This window comes from Nannobrachium achirus, assembly GCF_963921795.1.
Source record: "Nannobrachium achirus genome assembly, chromosome: 20".
Taxonomy (NCBI): Eukaryota; Metazoa; Chordata; class Actinopteri; order Myctophiformes; family Myctophidae; genus Nannobrachium; species Nannobrachium achirus.
The window spans coordinates 21,292,743-21,311,030 of NC_137827.1; the positions used below are offsets into that span (position 1 = coordinate 21,292,743).

General features: G+C 41.2%; 2 protein-coding genes across 3 annotated transcripts in view; both read left to right on the forward strand.

The window, feature by feature from the left end:
* arel1 (apoptosis resistant E3 ubiquitin protein ligase 1) overlaps positions 1-1,051 on the forward strand; it is a 225,227-nt gene extending 224,176 nt beyond the window's left edge. Inside the window, exon 23 of the transcript XR_013963123.1 lies at positions 952-1,051. The gene's annotated coding sequence lies outside the window, so the exon portion shown is untranslated. The remainder of the gene's footprint in view (positions 1-951) is intronic.
* A 3,166-nt stretch (positions 1,052-4,217) lies between these two features.
* Positions 4,218-18,209, forward strand: pomt2 (protein-O-mannosyltransferase 2). 2 transcript variants are annotated; one of them, XM_080750435.1, is made up of 21 exons: positions 4,218-5,080; positions 6,378-6,462; positions 6,552-6,656; positions 7,358-7,466; positions 8,016-8,124; positions 9,019-9,178; positions 9,778-9,884; positions 10,546-10,628; positions 10,817-10,926; positions 11,206-11,272; positions 12,701-12,767; positions 13,102-13,180; positions 13,413-13,564; positions 13,825-13,916; positions 14,005-14,081; positions 14,358-14,429; positions 14,534-14,593; positions 14,685-14,790; positions 15,271-15,411; positions 15,933-16,044; positions 16,854-18,209. In XM_080750435.1, the coding sequence occupies exons 1-21, from the start codon at positions 4,749-4,751 to the stop codon at positions 16,957-16,959; spliced, it is 2,331 nt and encodes a 776-aa protein (XP_080606561.1). In that variant the 5' UTR covers positions 4,218-4,748; the 3' UTR covers positions 16,960-18,209. The 2 variants fall into 2 exon arrangements, with proteins under 2 accessions (XP_080606561.1, XP_080606562.1); XM_080750436.1 differs by lacking the exon at positions 6,552-6,656.
* The last annotated feature ends 79 nt before the right edge of the window (positions 18,210-18,288 follow it).

An 18,288-nucleotide genomic window follows, 5' to 3' on the forward strand; every position in this document is an offset into this window, starting at 1 on the left:
TCTTTTGTACAAGGCTAACAGAAAGAATTCCATAAGTGTACAGCCACCATAATGTCACAAAATTGTAAGAAACTAACATTTTGTGATAAGCTACATTTTGTTATGGTGGGAATCACTGTCAAACACTTAACACATTAGTAATATTCAGTCACTGTATTTGACCTTGGACTACTTGGACCATATATTTGACAAACATCAGAATTGCCTCTGTAATCACTGAGAGTACTTTTCCTGGAATAATATTGTTCCCCTGCTGTTATATTCCTCTATAATTAGTACAAGCCTCTAAAGCTTAATTTATAGACCATCGCAGGATGGTGTCCCTTGCCCACAAGAACTCATCTTCAAGCTAAATTTAACTTGAAGGGCGGCCGTAATTGAGTGGGAAGAGGGGCCGTCTTTCCAAATTGGAAAGTAGCCGGTTTGACTCCTGTGTCCCTGAGCAAGACCTCCACCCACTTGTACTCATCATCTGAGTCATCCGAGCAGCTGGATGCAAAGCAATTCTCTCTCCGCCAGAGACCAGAAAATAGTCCCTTCTTTTACCTTGAAGATCATCTCTATGGGCAAGCGATACAGTCATACTATGGCATGGTTCCCCAATAGGCGGCCCGCGGGCCATTTGCGGCCCGCAGGGGGCTACTGTCTGGCCCACACCAACCCCAGTAATAATGGTGGTATAAGAGCAGCAACAACACTAGTATATCGTCATTGTCAGGTGGAAATCTTGTATCTCCAAAATGTTCTTTCGCAAATCATACAAGGCTGTCGCACAAAAGTAGTGAAAACAGCCGATCTACAAGCACACAACGTCTCGCAACGCAAGGCGCTGTGTGCTTGTAGATCGGCTGTTTTCACTAGTTTAAATCATTTTTAAAATGATAACTTCAAAACGAACGGTTTTGGACATACAATATTTTCACCCGACAACGACGAAAACTGTCGCTGGAGTAGTGGGAACGCCACCGTCGCCCCCTGCAATGCTGTGGCCCTCGGCTTGGTACCCTAGACATAATTCGGCCCTTGGGGAAAACTAATTGGGGAACCCTGTACTATGGAGTCATACTATGGAGTATAAGATTGCGCTTAAAAGTGAATCTCTGGACCAAGAATACAGCACGACCAATCTGTCACATGACTGGCATTACCCTGTTAGTGTATTGTATATGGACGAAGAAAGGCTGTAGATGTATATGAGGATCTATGTAATATTTTGTAAAGGCTCTTTTAGCCAGCCTTCCTCCATTTTGACCCCAGCTACTGCAGATATCTTTGATAGTAAAAAGTATGACGCAACGGTTGGTGATAACTAAATAAAGCAACAAACCTTTTTGGAAAAACAACAATCATATATTCAGAACGGTAATCATTTTCTATTCTTTTCTCGGGAAGACCCTGTTTAAGTTGGCCTATGGTTTATTCTAAGGGGATGGTTTATTCTGCACTACCCTCTGTTTTATTTTGACAGATTTATGCGAGTTCAAAGAAGGTGGGTGTAAACGGGGTTTGGCTAATTTTAACCTCCACTATGTCCCTGCTTTAATTAGAAACCAGCGTCTGTGTGTTACAGTGTCACACAGGTGAAGATGTTTCCATACCAGTCAGGGACGTGCTGGCCATTGGGAAAAGCGGGACAACTCCCGAACGGCCGGTTCATTCTCGGCCGGTCCAGGCCGGGCCATTAGGAAAAAATGTAACTGTTTGCACAAAAGTAAAAATTAAACTGTTTGCACAAAAGTAGTGAAAACAGCAGATCTACAAGCACACAACCCCTCGCACCGCGAGGCGTTGTGTGCTTGTAGATCGGCTGTTTTCACTAGTTTAAATCATTTTTTAAATGATAAATACAAAACAAACGGTTTTGGACATACAAGGTTTCCACCCAACAACAACGAAATATAGGCCTAATTCATGTAATTGGCCCACTGGCTTGTCACTTGTCACGATCTGAAATGGCAAATCTTTGAGTAGCAGCAGCGCTATAGAGAGAGATCTCTCTATAGCACGCAATGAGGGCCTCTCCAACTCTTTTTCCCGGGCTGAATCAGCGGCCCAGCACGTCCCTGATCCCAGTTCGCATGTCAGACAATTCCCATGTGTGTGTCTCTGAGGCCTGATTTATTATGCTCCATCATATGGCGCTGTCACTTGCCGAAGATTGCCAATCTACAAGCCCATAACGGGTTGCAATGCGGGTGCGTAAGAGCTTGTAGATTGCCTATTCGCGGCACCCGACAGTGTCGTATGACCGAGTATAAGGAGGCATGAGTGACTGGAACGATAAAAAGGCTTTGTTGGAGACATTTTGGATATTTTGTACAGATCTAGTACTATGTATTATTTTTTGTTACATATTCTACTAATGCATATAGTGCAACCAATATTTTGTTTGACCAAAAAAAAAGAAAGAAATGAAAATGTAAGAAAAAAAAAAAAAAAAAGAAATCTGCCATTATAGGTATGTAGATTTATATATTTCTGTAAAGAATTGTTTTGAAACATATCTTTTTTTTTATGTATGAGCAAAGTGGCTGACACTGTACCAGAGGAAGTGTGTGTATCCTGCCCTGTGGAGCAGACAATGAAATATAATTTTTGTTTAGGAAGTGGCAGCACTTTTTGAGATCACAGCATGGCTGTGATGCCAATTTTGTCCGTGAAGTTCAACACAAAGACAACATGCTTTTTGAAATGCAAGCATCCACCTTCTCTGCCTTAACAACTCTGTAATCTAAATTAGGTTAGGTTGCCGGGTGTGAAATGAACCATTTATTCCTTTCAAATAATCTCTCCAAGTTTTTTTTTTTTTTTTTTTAAATGTAACACAGTCATATTACATGCATTCAGTATACATTTTTTAAATTGTTAATATCACATATCATCACTGTCAGGCAGAAACCTTGCATCTCCAAGTTTCAAATTTGTTTAAAGCCCAACAAATTAAAGCTCTACTTCATCATACAAAAGTGTTGCACAAGTATTAAAATGGCAGATCTACAAGCACACAACGCCTCGCATCAGTTCGTCTATTTTCACTATTATAAATCGTTTTTAAAATGATAACAAAAAAAGGAAGGTTTTGGACATACAAGGTTTCCACCCGACAATGACGATATGGTCCTCCACATTCAGGTATTAAGATAGGAGCAATCTGAGTTCCCAGAGGTTCTTTTTTTCGCCACTAGGGGGGCGAGAAGAACCTCTGGGCCAAAACTATGATATTCCTGGCCAGGAAGTTGTGCCAGGCTCAGAATCTGAGCTGGGACAATACAGGAAGTAGAGCCTTGTGCAAACCTTCAAAACATTCATAAAATAGAAACCAAACAACAACACTACAACAATATGCAGCCCATGTTTCAAGGTGAATCCTACCAGACTAAGATAGGAGTGGCCTTAATGGACTGGACTTCTCATGAGCGATCTCACCAGACCTTTTTAGAGGATGGCTTTTTAGTGACTGTTGCCCTCGGCTCTGCCTGCATTCAAACCCTATGAGCCTTCAGCTGGACAAATGTTTCCACTGTGTGTTCACTGTACTTGCTGTGCTGTTCCATTCATCACCCCACAAACCAGTCTTACGTCAATGTCAAACCAACTCAGAAACACAATGATTTTGGTTATTTAAACTTCCGCAAACAGCGAATAATTTGAGACAAATGTTGTATTGAAATGCTGTGGTCAATGAAAATATGCTCATTCATTTTGTTTACCTCTTGACTGTAATCACGACCAGTCATAAAAATAAAATATAAAAATATCATACATGTGTTGATTTCTTTGTTCATATTTACTATTCTCCTAATTTGTGTCATGTTTTCTAATTGATAGACACATATTTCATATCTCTGATGTTGCCTGTTGATAAGACACAAGTCTCTATAATGAAACCAGAAGGGAACAATAATTAGAATCCTGAAACATAGGGCTCCAATTTGTTGAGATATATCGCCATCTCGTGGCTAAAAGGAGTTGTACAGTCTACAGGATATACATGGGCGTTAACCTGGCTCCTGCCAAGGTTCCTATTGGTTGACTGATGGCAAACGCTGGATTTCAGAAGGATACTGGGAAATTGAGGAACGTCCCGAATGTTTTATCCTTATGAATAATGCAAAAGAATACAGATCCCAGAAACCACTGCGTTTCAACAGTGTATCACTTCCTGTCGATCCAAATGGTCGTGGTTGTTACCAAGATTTACAGCCTCTATTATGTTTGTAGATCTTGGAATATAATATTACTGGTCTAATCCAACCGCGCGATTTGACGTGTAGACTTTGAAGTCTACTATTATGTGTGTGCATTCCATTGGTGTGGCGCCAGCTTTGGTCTAGCAGTGATCGATGTGAGTAGATGCCAGCCAGCCAGGTTAGAAGATTGCCTTGGATAAGTGCTTTGTTTATGAAAAGGTCTTGGAATATGACAGGCGGAATTGTAGGCACGACATGGCATGTTTTGGGTTGTACACGTCCAGGAGTATAACGAGCACTAATGTTAACAGTTAGCATCAGATATTTACATGTCAAGGTGTCAGCTGCGACCTACACAGCACATTGAGGATTGTGTACATCAGAGTCACCCTGGTCCTCTGTATCCTCACTATCCTGCTTGTCTGCATTAAGCTGCAATGTGACTTTCTAATTCAGATGCATTTTCAGACACCATCACACAAGTAACTTATATGATTCTAGGACAGCTCTGGCAGCTACACAGTCTGGGCTTTTTTGAGTTGCTCTTTTAACTTACTAATGGCCAAGGAGGAATGCATTGCAACGTGGAACAACGGTACAGAAGACATTTCAACACTGCGACACAGGACACCCACCTGTGCAGCCTCAGAGAAGAGCCAGAGCTCCCAAACACCACCACCATCCACCCACCTGTCAGAGGATGCAAACACTGACAGTGATGGACAGTCGTCAAATGACACACAGACCTCAAATGGGACGACTTCTCAGTGGCATCACAGAGGAATTTACCCTCCCTGTAATGAGACCCGCAGCACAGTGCATCTTATACTGGTGGTGGTGCTGTCTTTCTCCACGCGCCTCTACAAGATCATGGAACCCCCTCATGTGTGGTGAGAGTAACACACACACACACACACTCACACTCACATAGAATGAACAGGGTTCTTGCAGAGCCAGAGACTGTCTGCACCACTGGTAGAACCACATTTCTAGACTAGAACCTACAGTACCTTAACCCATAGCCTCGGACTGGAAGAGGAAGAGCTCCCTCTTTTATCTTACATCTCCATGCATGTACAAATTCAAAATATAAAGTGCTTACCCTCAAGCCGCGGATGTTACCCGTCAAATCGGGCCACTTGTGTTCAGAAGTATTTCGTATTGTTCAATAAAGTAGTGTTTTAATCCAGTCTGTGCCTGAATTTCACTGTATTTATTTGTTTACCTTGAGCATAATACCAGCTTACAACTGTAGCAACAGCACCATTACCAATCATTGAGGAATTCAGTGAAATTCAGGTGCAGATGGGATTCAAACAATTCTTGATGGAAAGATAATACAGAACAATTTCCTGACCATGAACTTGAGCCTATAATCATAACTAACCCTAAGCCCTAGCTCCAACTTTAACCCTGAGCGGCCTAATTCTAAAGTCTGGCTAGCTGAAAGAGCAGTTTCAGGCTCTGCAGGAACTCAGTGTTGCACCCACAGGTGGTGCACACCACCCTGGTGTTTTAGAGACTCCAAGTGAGAGGGCCTACATCATTGAAAAGAGGGAGATGAGTCTGACATGCACATCCATGACCCAAGTTGGGCATGTGCCAGTGTGACGGAGAGAGTCGCAGCCCCAGCCTTGAAGCCTCAAAAGTCTAGTATCTCCCCCGGACCAGAGAGATGTCTCTTTGGTCTAGTGGTTAAGATACTGGTTTTTCACGCGGGAGACCCGGGTTCGAAACCGGGTGGGGAGGTTCGGATCACCTCCGTTACATTGGTGCCGTGACCCGGATTCGGGCTTCCCCGTAGGAGGAGGTCAAAGGGGGGTGAGTGTGATGGAGAGAGTCGCAGACCCAGCCTTGAAGCCTCAAAAGTCTAGTATCTCCCCCGGACCAGAGAGATGTCTCTTTGGTCTAGTGGTTAAGATATTGGACTTTCGCGTGGGAGACCCGGGTTCGAAACCGGGTGGGGAGGTTCGGATCACCTCCGTTACACCTAGCGACGAGTATACCAGAAAAAGAAATAATGCGCTAACACACACTGTGGGGCTCTGCTCACATGCGAAACAAGTGCTTTTATTGCACCAGATACAGGTTGTGATGTTTCGAGCACTCTGCTCTTCTTCAGACAGAAGGCCTACATCATTACCAAGTTTGTTTACATTAATATCAACCATCCTCTTTATGTTTCAGCTGGGATGAGACCCACTTTGGGAAAATGGGGAGCTACTACATCAACAGAACATTCTTCTTTGATGTCCATCCGCCTCTGGGGAAAGTAAGATGAACTATTAGACATACTGTTAGGAGAAACTGTCCCATCCTGTCCTTGGAGAAAGCTACCCTTTTTTCCGTCCTCTGTTCCAGATGCTGATTGGTCTAGCTGGCTATATGACAGGCTATGACGGCACCTTTCCTTTCATAAAACCTGGGGACAAATATGAACACCACAGCTACTGGGGGATGAGAGGGGTAAACGTCTTGTCGCTTGAACAGCAAAATCTTTAGTAGTAGTTCCATACCAGTCTAATTTTGACTTCTCACCATTAGCAGACATCTTAAAAGAATGTTGTGTGCACTGTGCATACTGTAAAGCCTCGATCAGAGTCTGCTCGGTGTAGTCTTTTTGAGTCATGAAACTACGTTACGTCATTCCTCGCGGTAAAGAGCTTTCCACCGCGAGTCCCGACACATCTCTCTGTTTTTACTTTCAGACAGATAGGCTCTTCACCTTGTTCATTGATTGGTCGACCTGGACCAGTCAGTCATGGTGAATAGGACTTCACCGTGACTGACTATGATGGCCTTCACTTATTTTCTGACTTGAATTTGCGGTGGATAGCTCTTCACCGCAGACTCTGATCGAGGCTTAAGTGAATGCAGCATTGTATACTTAGATCTCAGCCTACATTTGAAAACATCTCTCTCTGCCATTCATCCTGAAACATTGTGAAAAACCACTGTATGGTAAAAGCCGATAATTCCCCCCATTTGAGTGATTTTGAGCTACAATAATATACATACATAAATGTAGTATAACACTGGTAGGAGGGTATAAATAATTACCTGTAAAGTTTTTACAGTGTATGAAACGTGCATTTGTGATATAGACCATGATACAGTAGAGTTGTTCATGTTAATTTGACATGGGTGCCCTACATGTCTCCCTCCAGCTCTGTGCTAGTCTGGGCTCCTGCCTCCCTATCTTTGCCTACCTCACAGTAATGGAACTGTCTCAGTCTCCATCTGCTGCTCTCATCACTGCTGCTCTGCTTGTATTTGGTGAGTGTTTGCTTGTAAAACCCCAGAGACACCTACTGTAGCTTAGATTAGGGCAGTCGTTCTCAAATGTTTATAACTCTGAGAGTATACAGTAGCGTTTACAAATGGACCCTTAAGGGTGCATTTAGTTCCATTTGTATACACTCAGAAATACAGACCTGCAAACGTCCATTTGGAACCCCCCCCCCCCCAAGGAACCATGTGGGTCCATTCGACCCCACTTCGAGATTAGGGCTAAAACAATTAATTGATCAACAGATATGTCACATTAAATGTTTGCGATGGAATAAGCAGTCTTGTATTTCATATTTCCTTCTAATATGTTCAACTTAAATAATATGCTATGTAGCAATCTAGCATACTGGATATTTTTTGACATGTTACATGGATATTAACAGTATACTGCATTACATGCAATAGTATTTCCATGCAAATATCAAGGTCGGGGACACATTCAAAGAAGAAAAGATCCATTGATTTCAATGGAGAAGTACAGTAGCGCCATGTTATATTTGGTTCCTCAAACTACTAATTTGACTCTTTCTACAGACACAGGCTGCATCTCCATTTCCCAGTACATCCTGCTGGACCCCATCCTCATGTTCTTCATCATGGGTGCTGTGCTGAGCATGGTCAAGTTCAACCAGCAGCGATACAGGTAGGGCCACATCTAGGGCTGTCACAATTATTACATAATCGCGATTATTTTTCATTATCGTCATAATCGTTTCCATGTTGAAAAACGTTCATGTATTTAAAAAAGAGTCAAAAATAGTGGAAATAGCAGATCTACAAGCTCACAACGCGTCGCATCGCGACGCGTTGTGAGCTTATAGATCGGCTATTTCCACTATCAATGTTCTTTTTTAAGTATAAAGTTGTCAAATATGTCAGTAATTTCTTTGTATATTAAAGTTATGTGTCATATCTGCCATGTGCAACTTAAAAGCCAAACAGAAATGTCATTGTCATTGACAAAAACACAATTAAATCGTTAATCGCAATTATTTGAGGGACAAATAATCGTCATGTAAAATGTCTTAATCGTGACAGCCCTAGCCACATCTGTACAAGCCTCATTTGAATCCCATTGATCTCACTGGTCACTGACTGGCCAATGAGATTCAAATAAGGCTTGTGGCCTACTGGAACTGATGTTTACACACAACATTACACCACAGTGTTCTCTCTGTGGTTGTTTGTCACTTAAAACAACCTGGATTAATATGATTAAAAGCATTATAGGGGGGCCGGCACTAATAATGTTGATGGTTTCATATTTAATATAGAATCTGTCTTTACAACAATAAAGTAGTCACCAAATCATTTTGTTATTTTTGTTTCGTTCTCCCACAAGAACAAATCTTCAGTTTCCATACTGTACTTTTTATTTGGTGGTCACTTTAGTTCCATGGTGTGACATCTGACAGTGGGATGGAACTAGGTTTGTTCACAAGAATTCAAACACAGGTCTTTACAATATCATAATGTTGTGCTGCTACAGTATATAATATAACTTGAGCATCTAATACTGTTGTCCATTATTATTCAGGCCTTTTAGCACCCCCTGGTGGCTTTGGCTTGTAACAACGGGTGTAAACCTTGCTGGGGCGCTGGGAGTCAAGTTTGTGGGATTGTTTGTCATCCTATTGGTGGGACTGAACACCGCTTGGGACCTCTGGAGACTTCTGGGGGACCTGCACCTCTCACTGGTAACTAACCAGCATTGTCCATTTGGTCACTCTAACAACAACTGATACCTGATTAATTGTGTTAAATGATGCTGGATTTCTTTTACAGTAAAACATTGGGTTGTATAGCTGCTACCTAATGCTAATATTGTTTCTCTGTGAGCGAGGAACCGGAAACACCATCTCAGGTCTGACAACCACACGTACTAAAACAATTGTGCACAAATAATATATAAAAATTATATTAAAAATCACACCAAGTGTGAATTTTAATATAATATTTATGAGTTAATTTCATTAAGCGTCGCGCCAAGCTTTGCCAATGGGGGATGAGGCGGGACATGCGTACAAACAGACAAGGCCAGATGTGAGACATACTATTTATTTATTAACATACTATTTATGAGTTAATTTCATTAAGTGTCCCTCGAAGCTTGGCCTATGTGACCCTGGGCGTACAGGACAAAGCCGCTCACCGCTCAAAAATAATAAACAGTCATTATTATACTTGCCTATTGAGGTCTGTTTAATTAAGAATATAGGATTTGAATTGGTTCAGATTTAACAATGCAGCCCTCTCAACATCTCTTCTTTGTCTTGTGCTCTGGTTCGCGTGCCAGGTGGATATTGCAAAGCACTTCCTGGCCCGCGTGTTTGGACTCATCCTGCTTCCCCTGTTCCTCTACGTTACAATATTTGCAGTCCATTTTGTTGTATTGAACAAAAGGTGAGTGACTGGTGTTGTGACTGTTTGGTTTTTCTTACACCAGGTTTACTAATAGATGGGGGACATTTCCTTAACCACTCCTACGACAAACAAGCTTATAGATTAGCTATTTGTGTGCACACCCCATCATTCTGTAGTATTCTGTGAGTAGTATAGAGTGAGAGCAGAAGGGAAACAGATAGAAACAGGTTCAATAAAAAAACATAAGGATAGATACAGATAGCGTATGTGATAGGTATATAGTACATGATGTTTAAAACATTAGCATCATCATACGTAGGTGTGTACATGTTATTTTAGAAACATTAGCATATGCAGGTGTGTGCCAAACATATTGCCACGTGGCTGGGTAAAGAAAAGTAGCAGGAGGTACAGTGTTTTAACTTTTAAGGTGCTGTTTCAACGACCAGGTAAAACAAATATTCACATGGTGAAAACCACCTGAGGTGAAATGACACCAGGTAAATCAGCATAAGGAAGCATGAAAGTAATGAGGGAAACTAGACCAACATAAGGGAAATAGTCCCAGGTGTTGCTATAGAAGATCATGCATGCTCAGTTAACCTGTTTTGTATATAAAAAGGTTAAAACAATTACGTTGCTTGTGCTAACATTTACCAACATTCATTTGGTGGTCATGAGTATTTTCCTCTCTTACCAGCGGTCCAGGAGATGGTTTCTTCAGCTCCGCCTTCCAGTCCCGTCTAATAGGAAATAATCTACACAATGCATCCATGCCTGAGTGTGAGCTCCTGTCACTATTTACATGAAATATTTAGTATTCACACACTAGACATTTTGCTCTTATATCTTGACTCTGGGTGGCTCTTGACGTAAGAGCAAAATGGCCACTGTGTGAATATGGTCAATTGTTCTGTGTTTCTGCCCAAACTAAATGTTAAGTGTGTGTATTTGTTCTCATCCTGGACCAGACCTGGCATATGGCTCCACCATCACAGTGAAAAACCTTCGCATCGCTGGAGGCTACCTGCACTCCCACTGGCACTTGTACCCAGAGGGAGTAGGCGCTAAGCAGCAGCAGGTCAGACCACAGGCCCTTCTCTTCTGTGGAACATTTTTAAACACTTAATCAACAGACTGTGCTCAAAGGGCCACTTTGAAGATTTTCCTTTTACCCGAATCCTATTGCTCTGTTGTGCGGATATGCGGAAATCCTTCCAATTTTACCTCCTCAAATGTCCTGGAAAAACCCTGCCAGCTTATACAACGTATAGAGTCTGAACTCCTACTTAGGGGCTTGTAATTTAGGTGTTTCCTCTAAATAAATTGTCTCTTGTGCTGAATGTGTTTCCATATATAGGTGACGGCTTACCTCCATAAGGACTACAACAACTTGTGGATGGTCCATAGACAGGATGAGAACAATGGTGAGAAGACAGGCCATGTGGTCTCTTGATAAGAGACAGTCGAATCATGTTACAGAGCAAAGGCCTGTGTTGCAGTTTCCCCTCCACAGTAGGCTTATTAGTTCTAACGATTTCTTACATTTGACGGATATTATTGTCTCCACCAGCCGAAGGCATAGGGGAGAGTATGTTTTCCGCTTCGTCCGTCCGTGTGTCCGTCCGTCCGTCCGTGCGTGCGTGCGTGCGTCCGTCCGTGTGTCCTTGCAGTTTGTGTGCACCTAATCTCAGTCGCCGTTGTCCCGGTCGCTGCCAAAGTGAGCACACACATTCCCTGGATGCCAATCTAGAACCTCTGCCCTAAATTTTTCAAATGGGCCTTTTCTAGCGCCACCTAGTGGCCGATGTTCGCAAAACACATTTCTGTGCACTACTCTTACAGATTTTGTCCAAAAATCCTACAAATCGGTAGGCAGTATCTCAACAGTCATGTGATCGACACAGATCTGTCCGATTTTGCATATTCCATCCTGATTGGCTAAGATTGGCTTCCAAAGTTTGTAGGATTGAGCCGTTTTGAACAAAATGCCTCAAATCCCAAACGCGAATTGCAATTATCATGAAATCACGCACACACGTTCCCACTAGGTCGAGGAAGAAATGCCACTTCAATTTTTTTTAATCAGCCTCATGGTGGCGCTATAAACAATAACCAATTTGTGGTTTTACCTATAACTCCACCGATCAGTTTCAAACTTTGTAAGCGCACTCCCTAGAGGCCAAGGAAAAACCCTTTCCCTGCATTTTTCACATGAGCCTTTTATAGCGCCACCAGGAGGCCAACTTATGTAAAACACAATTTTTCCTATTATTCCTTGAGATTTTATCCAAAAAATCATGCAAATCGGTACACAGCATCTCTATAGTCATGTGATCATGTCCGATCCGTCTGATATTTCATATTCCATCCTAATTGGCTAATATTGGCTTCCAAAGTTTGCAAGATTGCTCAGTTTTTGAACAAAATGCTTCAAATCATCAACGCAGCTTGCGAATACCGGGACATTTGCCACACATGTTCCCCCTATGTCAAGGAACATAGGGGGACTTTAGCAAAACACATTTTTGGAACACAATGCCTCAAATCATGCATGCAGTGTCCGATTGCCATGAAAGGTCTAAGGTGAAGAACATATGCCAGCCTTTTTACATTGGCCTATTATACAGTAGCACCACCAGGACGCCTGGCCTTGTGGAGACCTGTGCTCGGAAGAGCACTGCATCTAGTTTAACCATATTTTTGATACATTTAACAAATGCATAATATATATTTTTTATAAACTTAAACATTTTCCCATGGACCAGCTGTAATTATGCCATGGACCACTGCCTGAGAAACGGTGATTTAAAAGAATGAATGTATGTTTTCATGTTGATCTTTATTTTCTTCAGATTCAGGTCAAGCTGGGTCCTCTGACCTGGTCCATCATGGAGACATCATTAGATTAATGCATAAAGAGTAAGTCATGTCATACAGACACAAGACTCTAAACAAAGTTCTTCTTGAATCTTCATTAAAATCGGTTTCCCATTTTCATTTGAGTCACCTACCTTCCGAGGAATGGGAGATGTGTGTAATTGTTTAACATGGATGAAAATAATTTAATTAAGTAAAAGGAAAAGAAATCACTATAAAGATATTTAAAATATTCTTATTTGCAAAGTAAAATAAGTCACAATTTAACCTGTGTTGCTCATACATTATGTCTGATTTCAGTTGGTAAAGACAAAATGGTAAAGTGTATTTAACAAATTAAATAATCTACGAATCCTGAAAATCATTTTCTTGTCAGGACAACCCGTAACCTTCACAGCCACCTCCATGAGGCACCACTGACCAAGAAACACTTCCAGGTCACAGGTTACGGCATTGTGAGTAAAATAACATTAGATGGTATTCATATTTTTTTAGAATTGTCTTACAGTATGTATTTGTCTTGTTGAGTCTGTCCCCTAGTTTATATTGTACAAGATGTCTGCTCGTTCCTGAACATCTATTTATATTAGTGTCTTAGACTTATAGAATACGTTTTGTACATTTTATTAAAAATTCTGAAATGTAACTTGCTGTTGCTGCAATTAACCCTCTCTGTCCTGATGTCAGAATGGCACAGGTGACCCCAATGACCTCTGGCAGGTGGAAGTGAGTGGAGGTCGGAAAGGGGACCTGGTGAAGGTGCTGCGCAGTAAAGTGCGCTTTCTGCACAAAGCCACCGGTTGTGTTCTTTACTCCTCTGGCAAGACCCTTCCAAAGTGGTAAGAAGGGATTGTTGTTCTGTTGCAGGGTATCTCACACTTTTTATAAAAAATAATCATATTTGAACTGGGGACCATCCCCCCCCCCCCACCCTGACAAGCACTTGGAATTGTAGGTGTTGAGGCATTACATTTAGTTTGACCCGGTTGCACAGATAAATATGTAAAAAATAGCTGATCTACAAGCTCACAACGCGGTGAGGACCCCAGCCGAATTGGTTATAAAGTTCAAGCTAACCTTAGGTGTCCTGTCTTTCCAGGGGCTGGGAGCAGGTGGAGGTGACATGTAGTCCATACCTGAAGGAGACGCCAAACTCCCAGTGGAATATTGAAGATCACATCAATCCCAAATGTATGATCTACGCATATAACAGCACTTATGTTACTTCTTGTCATGAAACATAATCTTACGTGTTGGTCTGCTTTGTGTGTGTTGACAGTGTCCAACATTAGTTTGTCTGTGCTGAAGCCCCATTTCCTGGAGATTTTACTGGAGTCCCATATCGTTATGATCAGAGTAAGATTATCTTAAAAGAATAATGATATGATGAATTTATACTTCTTTGCGGTACGGTGAAGAGCAAAAGTTGTGAAAATAACATTTATTTTGACTATTTTGAAGATTTGGGATTGATTGATAATCAAATATTTTCTTAAATGATCGATTATCATTTATTTTCTATACGCGATTAAATCCATTAGTTTGAATAACTGTTGCACGCCTACTGCAAAATGTGTTCAAATGTGTCACTGTAATGGTATCAAAGCCCATCATTGTGCATTTCCTTTTTAGGGTAACAGTGGTTTGAAACCCAAAGATAATGAGATGAACTCCAAACCATGGCACTGGCCCATCGACTATCAGGTACTTTGCAGTTTGCACCATGTATTATTATGCTACTTAAATCAGTTTTAGTATTAAACACAGAGATACATGCTAACAGTCACTTTTGTTTGATTTCTATGAAGGGATTGAGGTTTTCTGGAGTGAATGAGACCGAGTATCGTGTTTACTTGCTGGGAAACCCTGTAAGTTTCACTTTATGCTTGCTTGCTGTCTGTCTGATTGACCATTGTGAATGCTGTGTTGGGTAAAAATGAAGTTGTAACTCCTCCTCAGGTGGTGTGGTGGATTAACCTGGCTAGTCTGGTGCTGTATGTCATCATGATAGCTTTAGCCTCTGTTGCCCTCCAACGATGTGTCCCTCTGAACCAAAAGAGAAGAGGTAGGGTGATTCACATAATAGTATCCCACTGCAGGTTCTATCATGCACTTAAAGGAAATTTCACTTTCTAAAAAAATAAACACTAAAAGGAACAAATGAGAAAGTAATGGAAATGGATGGATCACGGCCCCCTCATGCATTAGAAGAAGTACATTGTAACGTGTAAGGGACCGTGATTTTTCTATTACTTTTTGAGCGGTGCTCCTGGAAGGAGCTACGCTCCAACATCTGGCTTTGTCCGTGACACGAAGCGTGGCCTACATCTGGCCTACATCTTGGCGCTCAAGGTTTGTTGTACGCCCAGGGTCACATTGGCCATGCTTCGCGGGACGCTTAATGAAATTAACTCATAAATAGCACCGCTCACTTCACACTAGGTGTGATATTTTTCATTCTTTTTTTACAATATATATTTTTTCCCCTTTAAGCCTTACATCATTCGTTGTATGACAAATCTGTGTTTTCACCCCTATGTTTCAGAGCAATGTTGGGTGCTTAGGAAAGGAGGAGGCCTGCTATTCCTGGGCTGGCTGCTGCACTATGCACCTTTCTACACAATGGGCCGCATTCTTTACTACCACCATTATTTCCCTGCCATGCTCTTCAGTAGTATGCTAACAGGTACTGAATCCTACTGTATCAAACTTATTCAATTGGATCCTATATATTAAAATTGGCTTAAGGGAGGGCAGGCGGGCGGGCGGGCCTCTGAAGGCGTCATGGCATCAAGGCGCAAATCAGTCCATATATGGGCATAAAAGGTACAAGGACTGACAGATCTCCATATATGGGCATATCAGTTGTATTACTGGAAGAAATGTCTGTCAGGCTCTAGGGTGGGCGGCCATCTGCCTCGACCGTGTCGGAGGGGGGGGGGGGGGGGGTTATACAAGCTTACACAAGTTGTATCAATAATATGTAGTATAGCATTAATGTTAGATAGTATATAATTGTATATAAGAATGATAAGGTAATATATAATGGTTTTATTTGTGTGTGTGTGTGTGTGTGTGTGCGTGTGCGTGTGCGTGCGTGATATAATGATATAAAAAAAATAGCAAATCTACAAGCTCACATTGTGTCTTTCTGCTATTTTAGTAGGTCTTCGGTGTTTAATGTAGTTGTGCTTTGCTGCTTCTTAGGAATCACACTGGACACATTGTTGCAAAGTAGTGACCTGTTGCTCTGCCCACCCTATTCCTATTGGCTGCTAAGAACTGGGCAGGTGGTACTTCTTTTCAGCATCCTTTACAGGTGAGCAGACCACCTGTTACATTAGTTCAGGAAACTTTAGCATTGAGTTAAAGGCCCTATCCAGGATTGTTTTCAACATATAAATTAAGATTATATTCACATTATTGTTATAGGGTTTCATTTGTAACATTTACAACCCCATCATAAATTAAATGTAGGTATAATCTTTAGGAACATGAGAAATGTAAACGGGTATTGCAGTATCAAAATACTTCAAATAAGGTTGAAAAATCATTCATCATTTGCCTATTAGTGTATGTGTTTGTGAGTCAAGGCTGCAGGATATTCCAACTTACGTCCTTGTTTAGCTCGGGCAGGCAATAAGAACAAAATGACATCATTCAGAATGTCGGCAGTGCCTTTCAGAACTTTGTTCGGTAGTTCTAATCCCTCTCTGCGTGACTACAAATCGAATGTATTGTCACTTCGCTTTTTGTACTGAACCTCCGTACCTGCCGTCTGTATTGTCACACCACACAGTCAGAAAATAAACGCACTCGTCTCTGCCGATATATTAACAACAAAAACAACCGGGTGGTTGTTAATACCAGTGGAGAGATTTAGCACACACGTTGTGCACTATATATGCTATATATACAGTATATGCTATATACTATTATTATTTTTTTTTGTGCTAACGCTTTGTTATTTTTAAGCTAGTACTATAGCCTTTCATAAAAGGTTTTGTTCTACGTGCCACTACCATAAACATGCTATTTCATAATTGCTACTAGTACTAATCACTGGATGCCATTTTGCCATTTGTTTCACACCTCTGTCATATTTCTCTTGTCTGCCTTCCAATGCAGTTTCTATCTGTTTCATCCATTGTGCTATGGCATGAGAGGCCCCCTGGCACATGAACCCGGCAGCACCATGGCTGGCCTCAAGTGGATGGACTCCTGGGAATTCTGACCAGCTTTATTTAACGATAACAATAAATAATAATGTCTCTCAACCTTTCACATTTCAAGGGGTCCCCTTAACTCTGGCAGTGTACAAATGGACGGGTTCATTTGGTTCCATTTGTACACTGTCAGAGTTACAGACTTGTATAATTGATGAACCACAGACTACCTTAGACAAGAGCCAGACCAATATGCCGGCCTGGCTGATACAATATCGGCCATTATTTGACTTATTTTGATGACGTTGGTATTGGCCATTATGCAGTGTCCTGATTTTTAACACATTTCAACCTGGCATCCCTATTTTGGGCATGTCATTATACAGTAGTTAAACATTTTTAAAAGTTTTCAAACATTTTCAAAAGCAGCTCTACAGGTGCATAATATACTTTGTTTAGCTTGTAGATCTGCTCATTTTTTGAATAACAAATCAATCAATCCTACTTTGACAACATTTCAATCAAAACATTGGTAATTGGTGAGGTAGGACTCCAAAACTGGGAACGGCATTAGATCCTAGCCGCAAGCAACTCGGATCCAGCAATGCTATCTGGCATCTGACCCCACAAATCTGTCATCGATCAGGCTCTACCTTAGACCATCCACAGACTTTCCTAACAGCCCGGCGAAACAGAGGCTTACCTCAAATTACAGTATCTCTGGCAAAACCTGGACATGATGTAAGACCACAAGAGAGTCACTTATCATGACACATAATGATGCATAAATATTTTATAATACTTCATTGACATTTCATCACACATTTCTCACAAAGTTTAATTATGTTTACAGCGTTTTACATAAAGTACCATTTCAGCCTCTACTGGTTCAGGCATTTCTGTTTCTCAACATTTTAAAGTGTCTTAGTTCATTGTGTATTGAGAATGTTTGAAATTGTGCAATATAAGGGCCAGTGAGTCTCGCAGAGTATTTAAAAATGGAGATTTAGAAAGCTGATGATGTTGCCGAACTGCCTTAACATGTATTACATTCTGTAATTATGTTGCAATAATAAGCTCAAGTGCCTTGAAGAGATGAAGTGAATTTGTTTGTTTTCAAATGTTCTCATTGATTTTCTCTCATTTCTAAGGCAAACACGTTTTGGTTACATCAAAGACTTCTGTATTTTGCTTCAAAGATGGTCTAGAATAGATCATAGTTTCCAGTATTTTTGTATTGTACAAGGCTATAAATGCTGTCCGGTACTGTTGGGCTTCTGTTTGTTATTGCAAAACTTCTACTGAATTTTAATGTGATGCGGATATTTAAACATGACCAATAAAGTTATGAAAGAAAAACAAATCTCTCCTGTCTTTAATGAATGTCTCATTGCTGT

Excerpts from the sequence above, each read along its gene's own strand:
- pomt2 (XM_080750435.1), top strand. The coding sequence starts at position 4,749 with ATGGCCAAGGAGGAATGCATTGCAACGTGGAACAACGGTACAGAAGAC. Across the intron at positions 8,125-9,018 it reads TTCAACCAGCAGCGATACAG|GCCTTTTAGCACCCCCTGGT; the intron begins GTAGGGCCACAT and ends ATTATTATTCAG. Across the intron at positions 13,565-13,824 it reads GGCAAGACCCTTCCAAAGTG|GGGCTGGGAGCAGGTGGAGG; the intron begins GTAAGAAGGGAT and ends CTGTCTTTCCAG.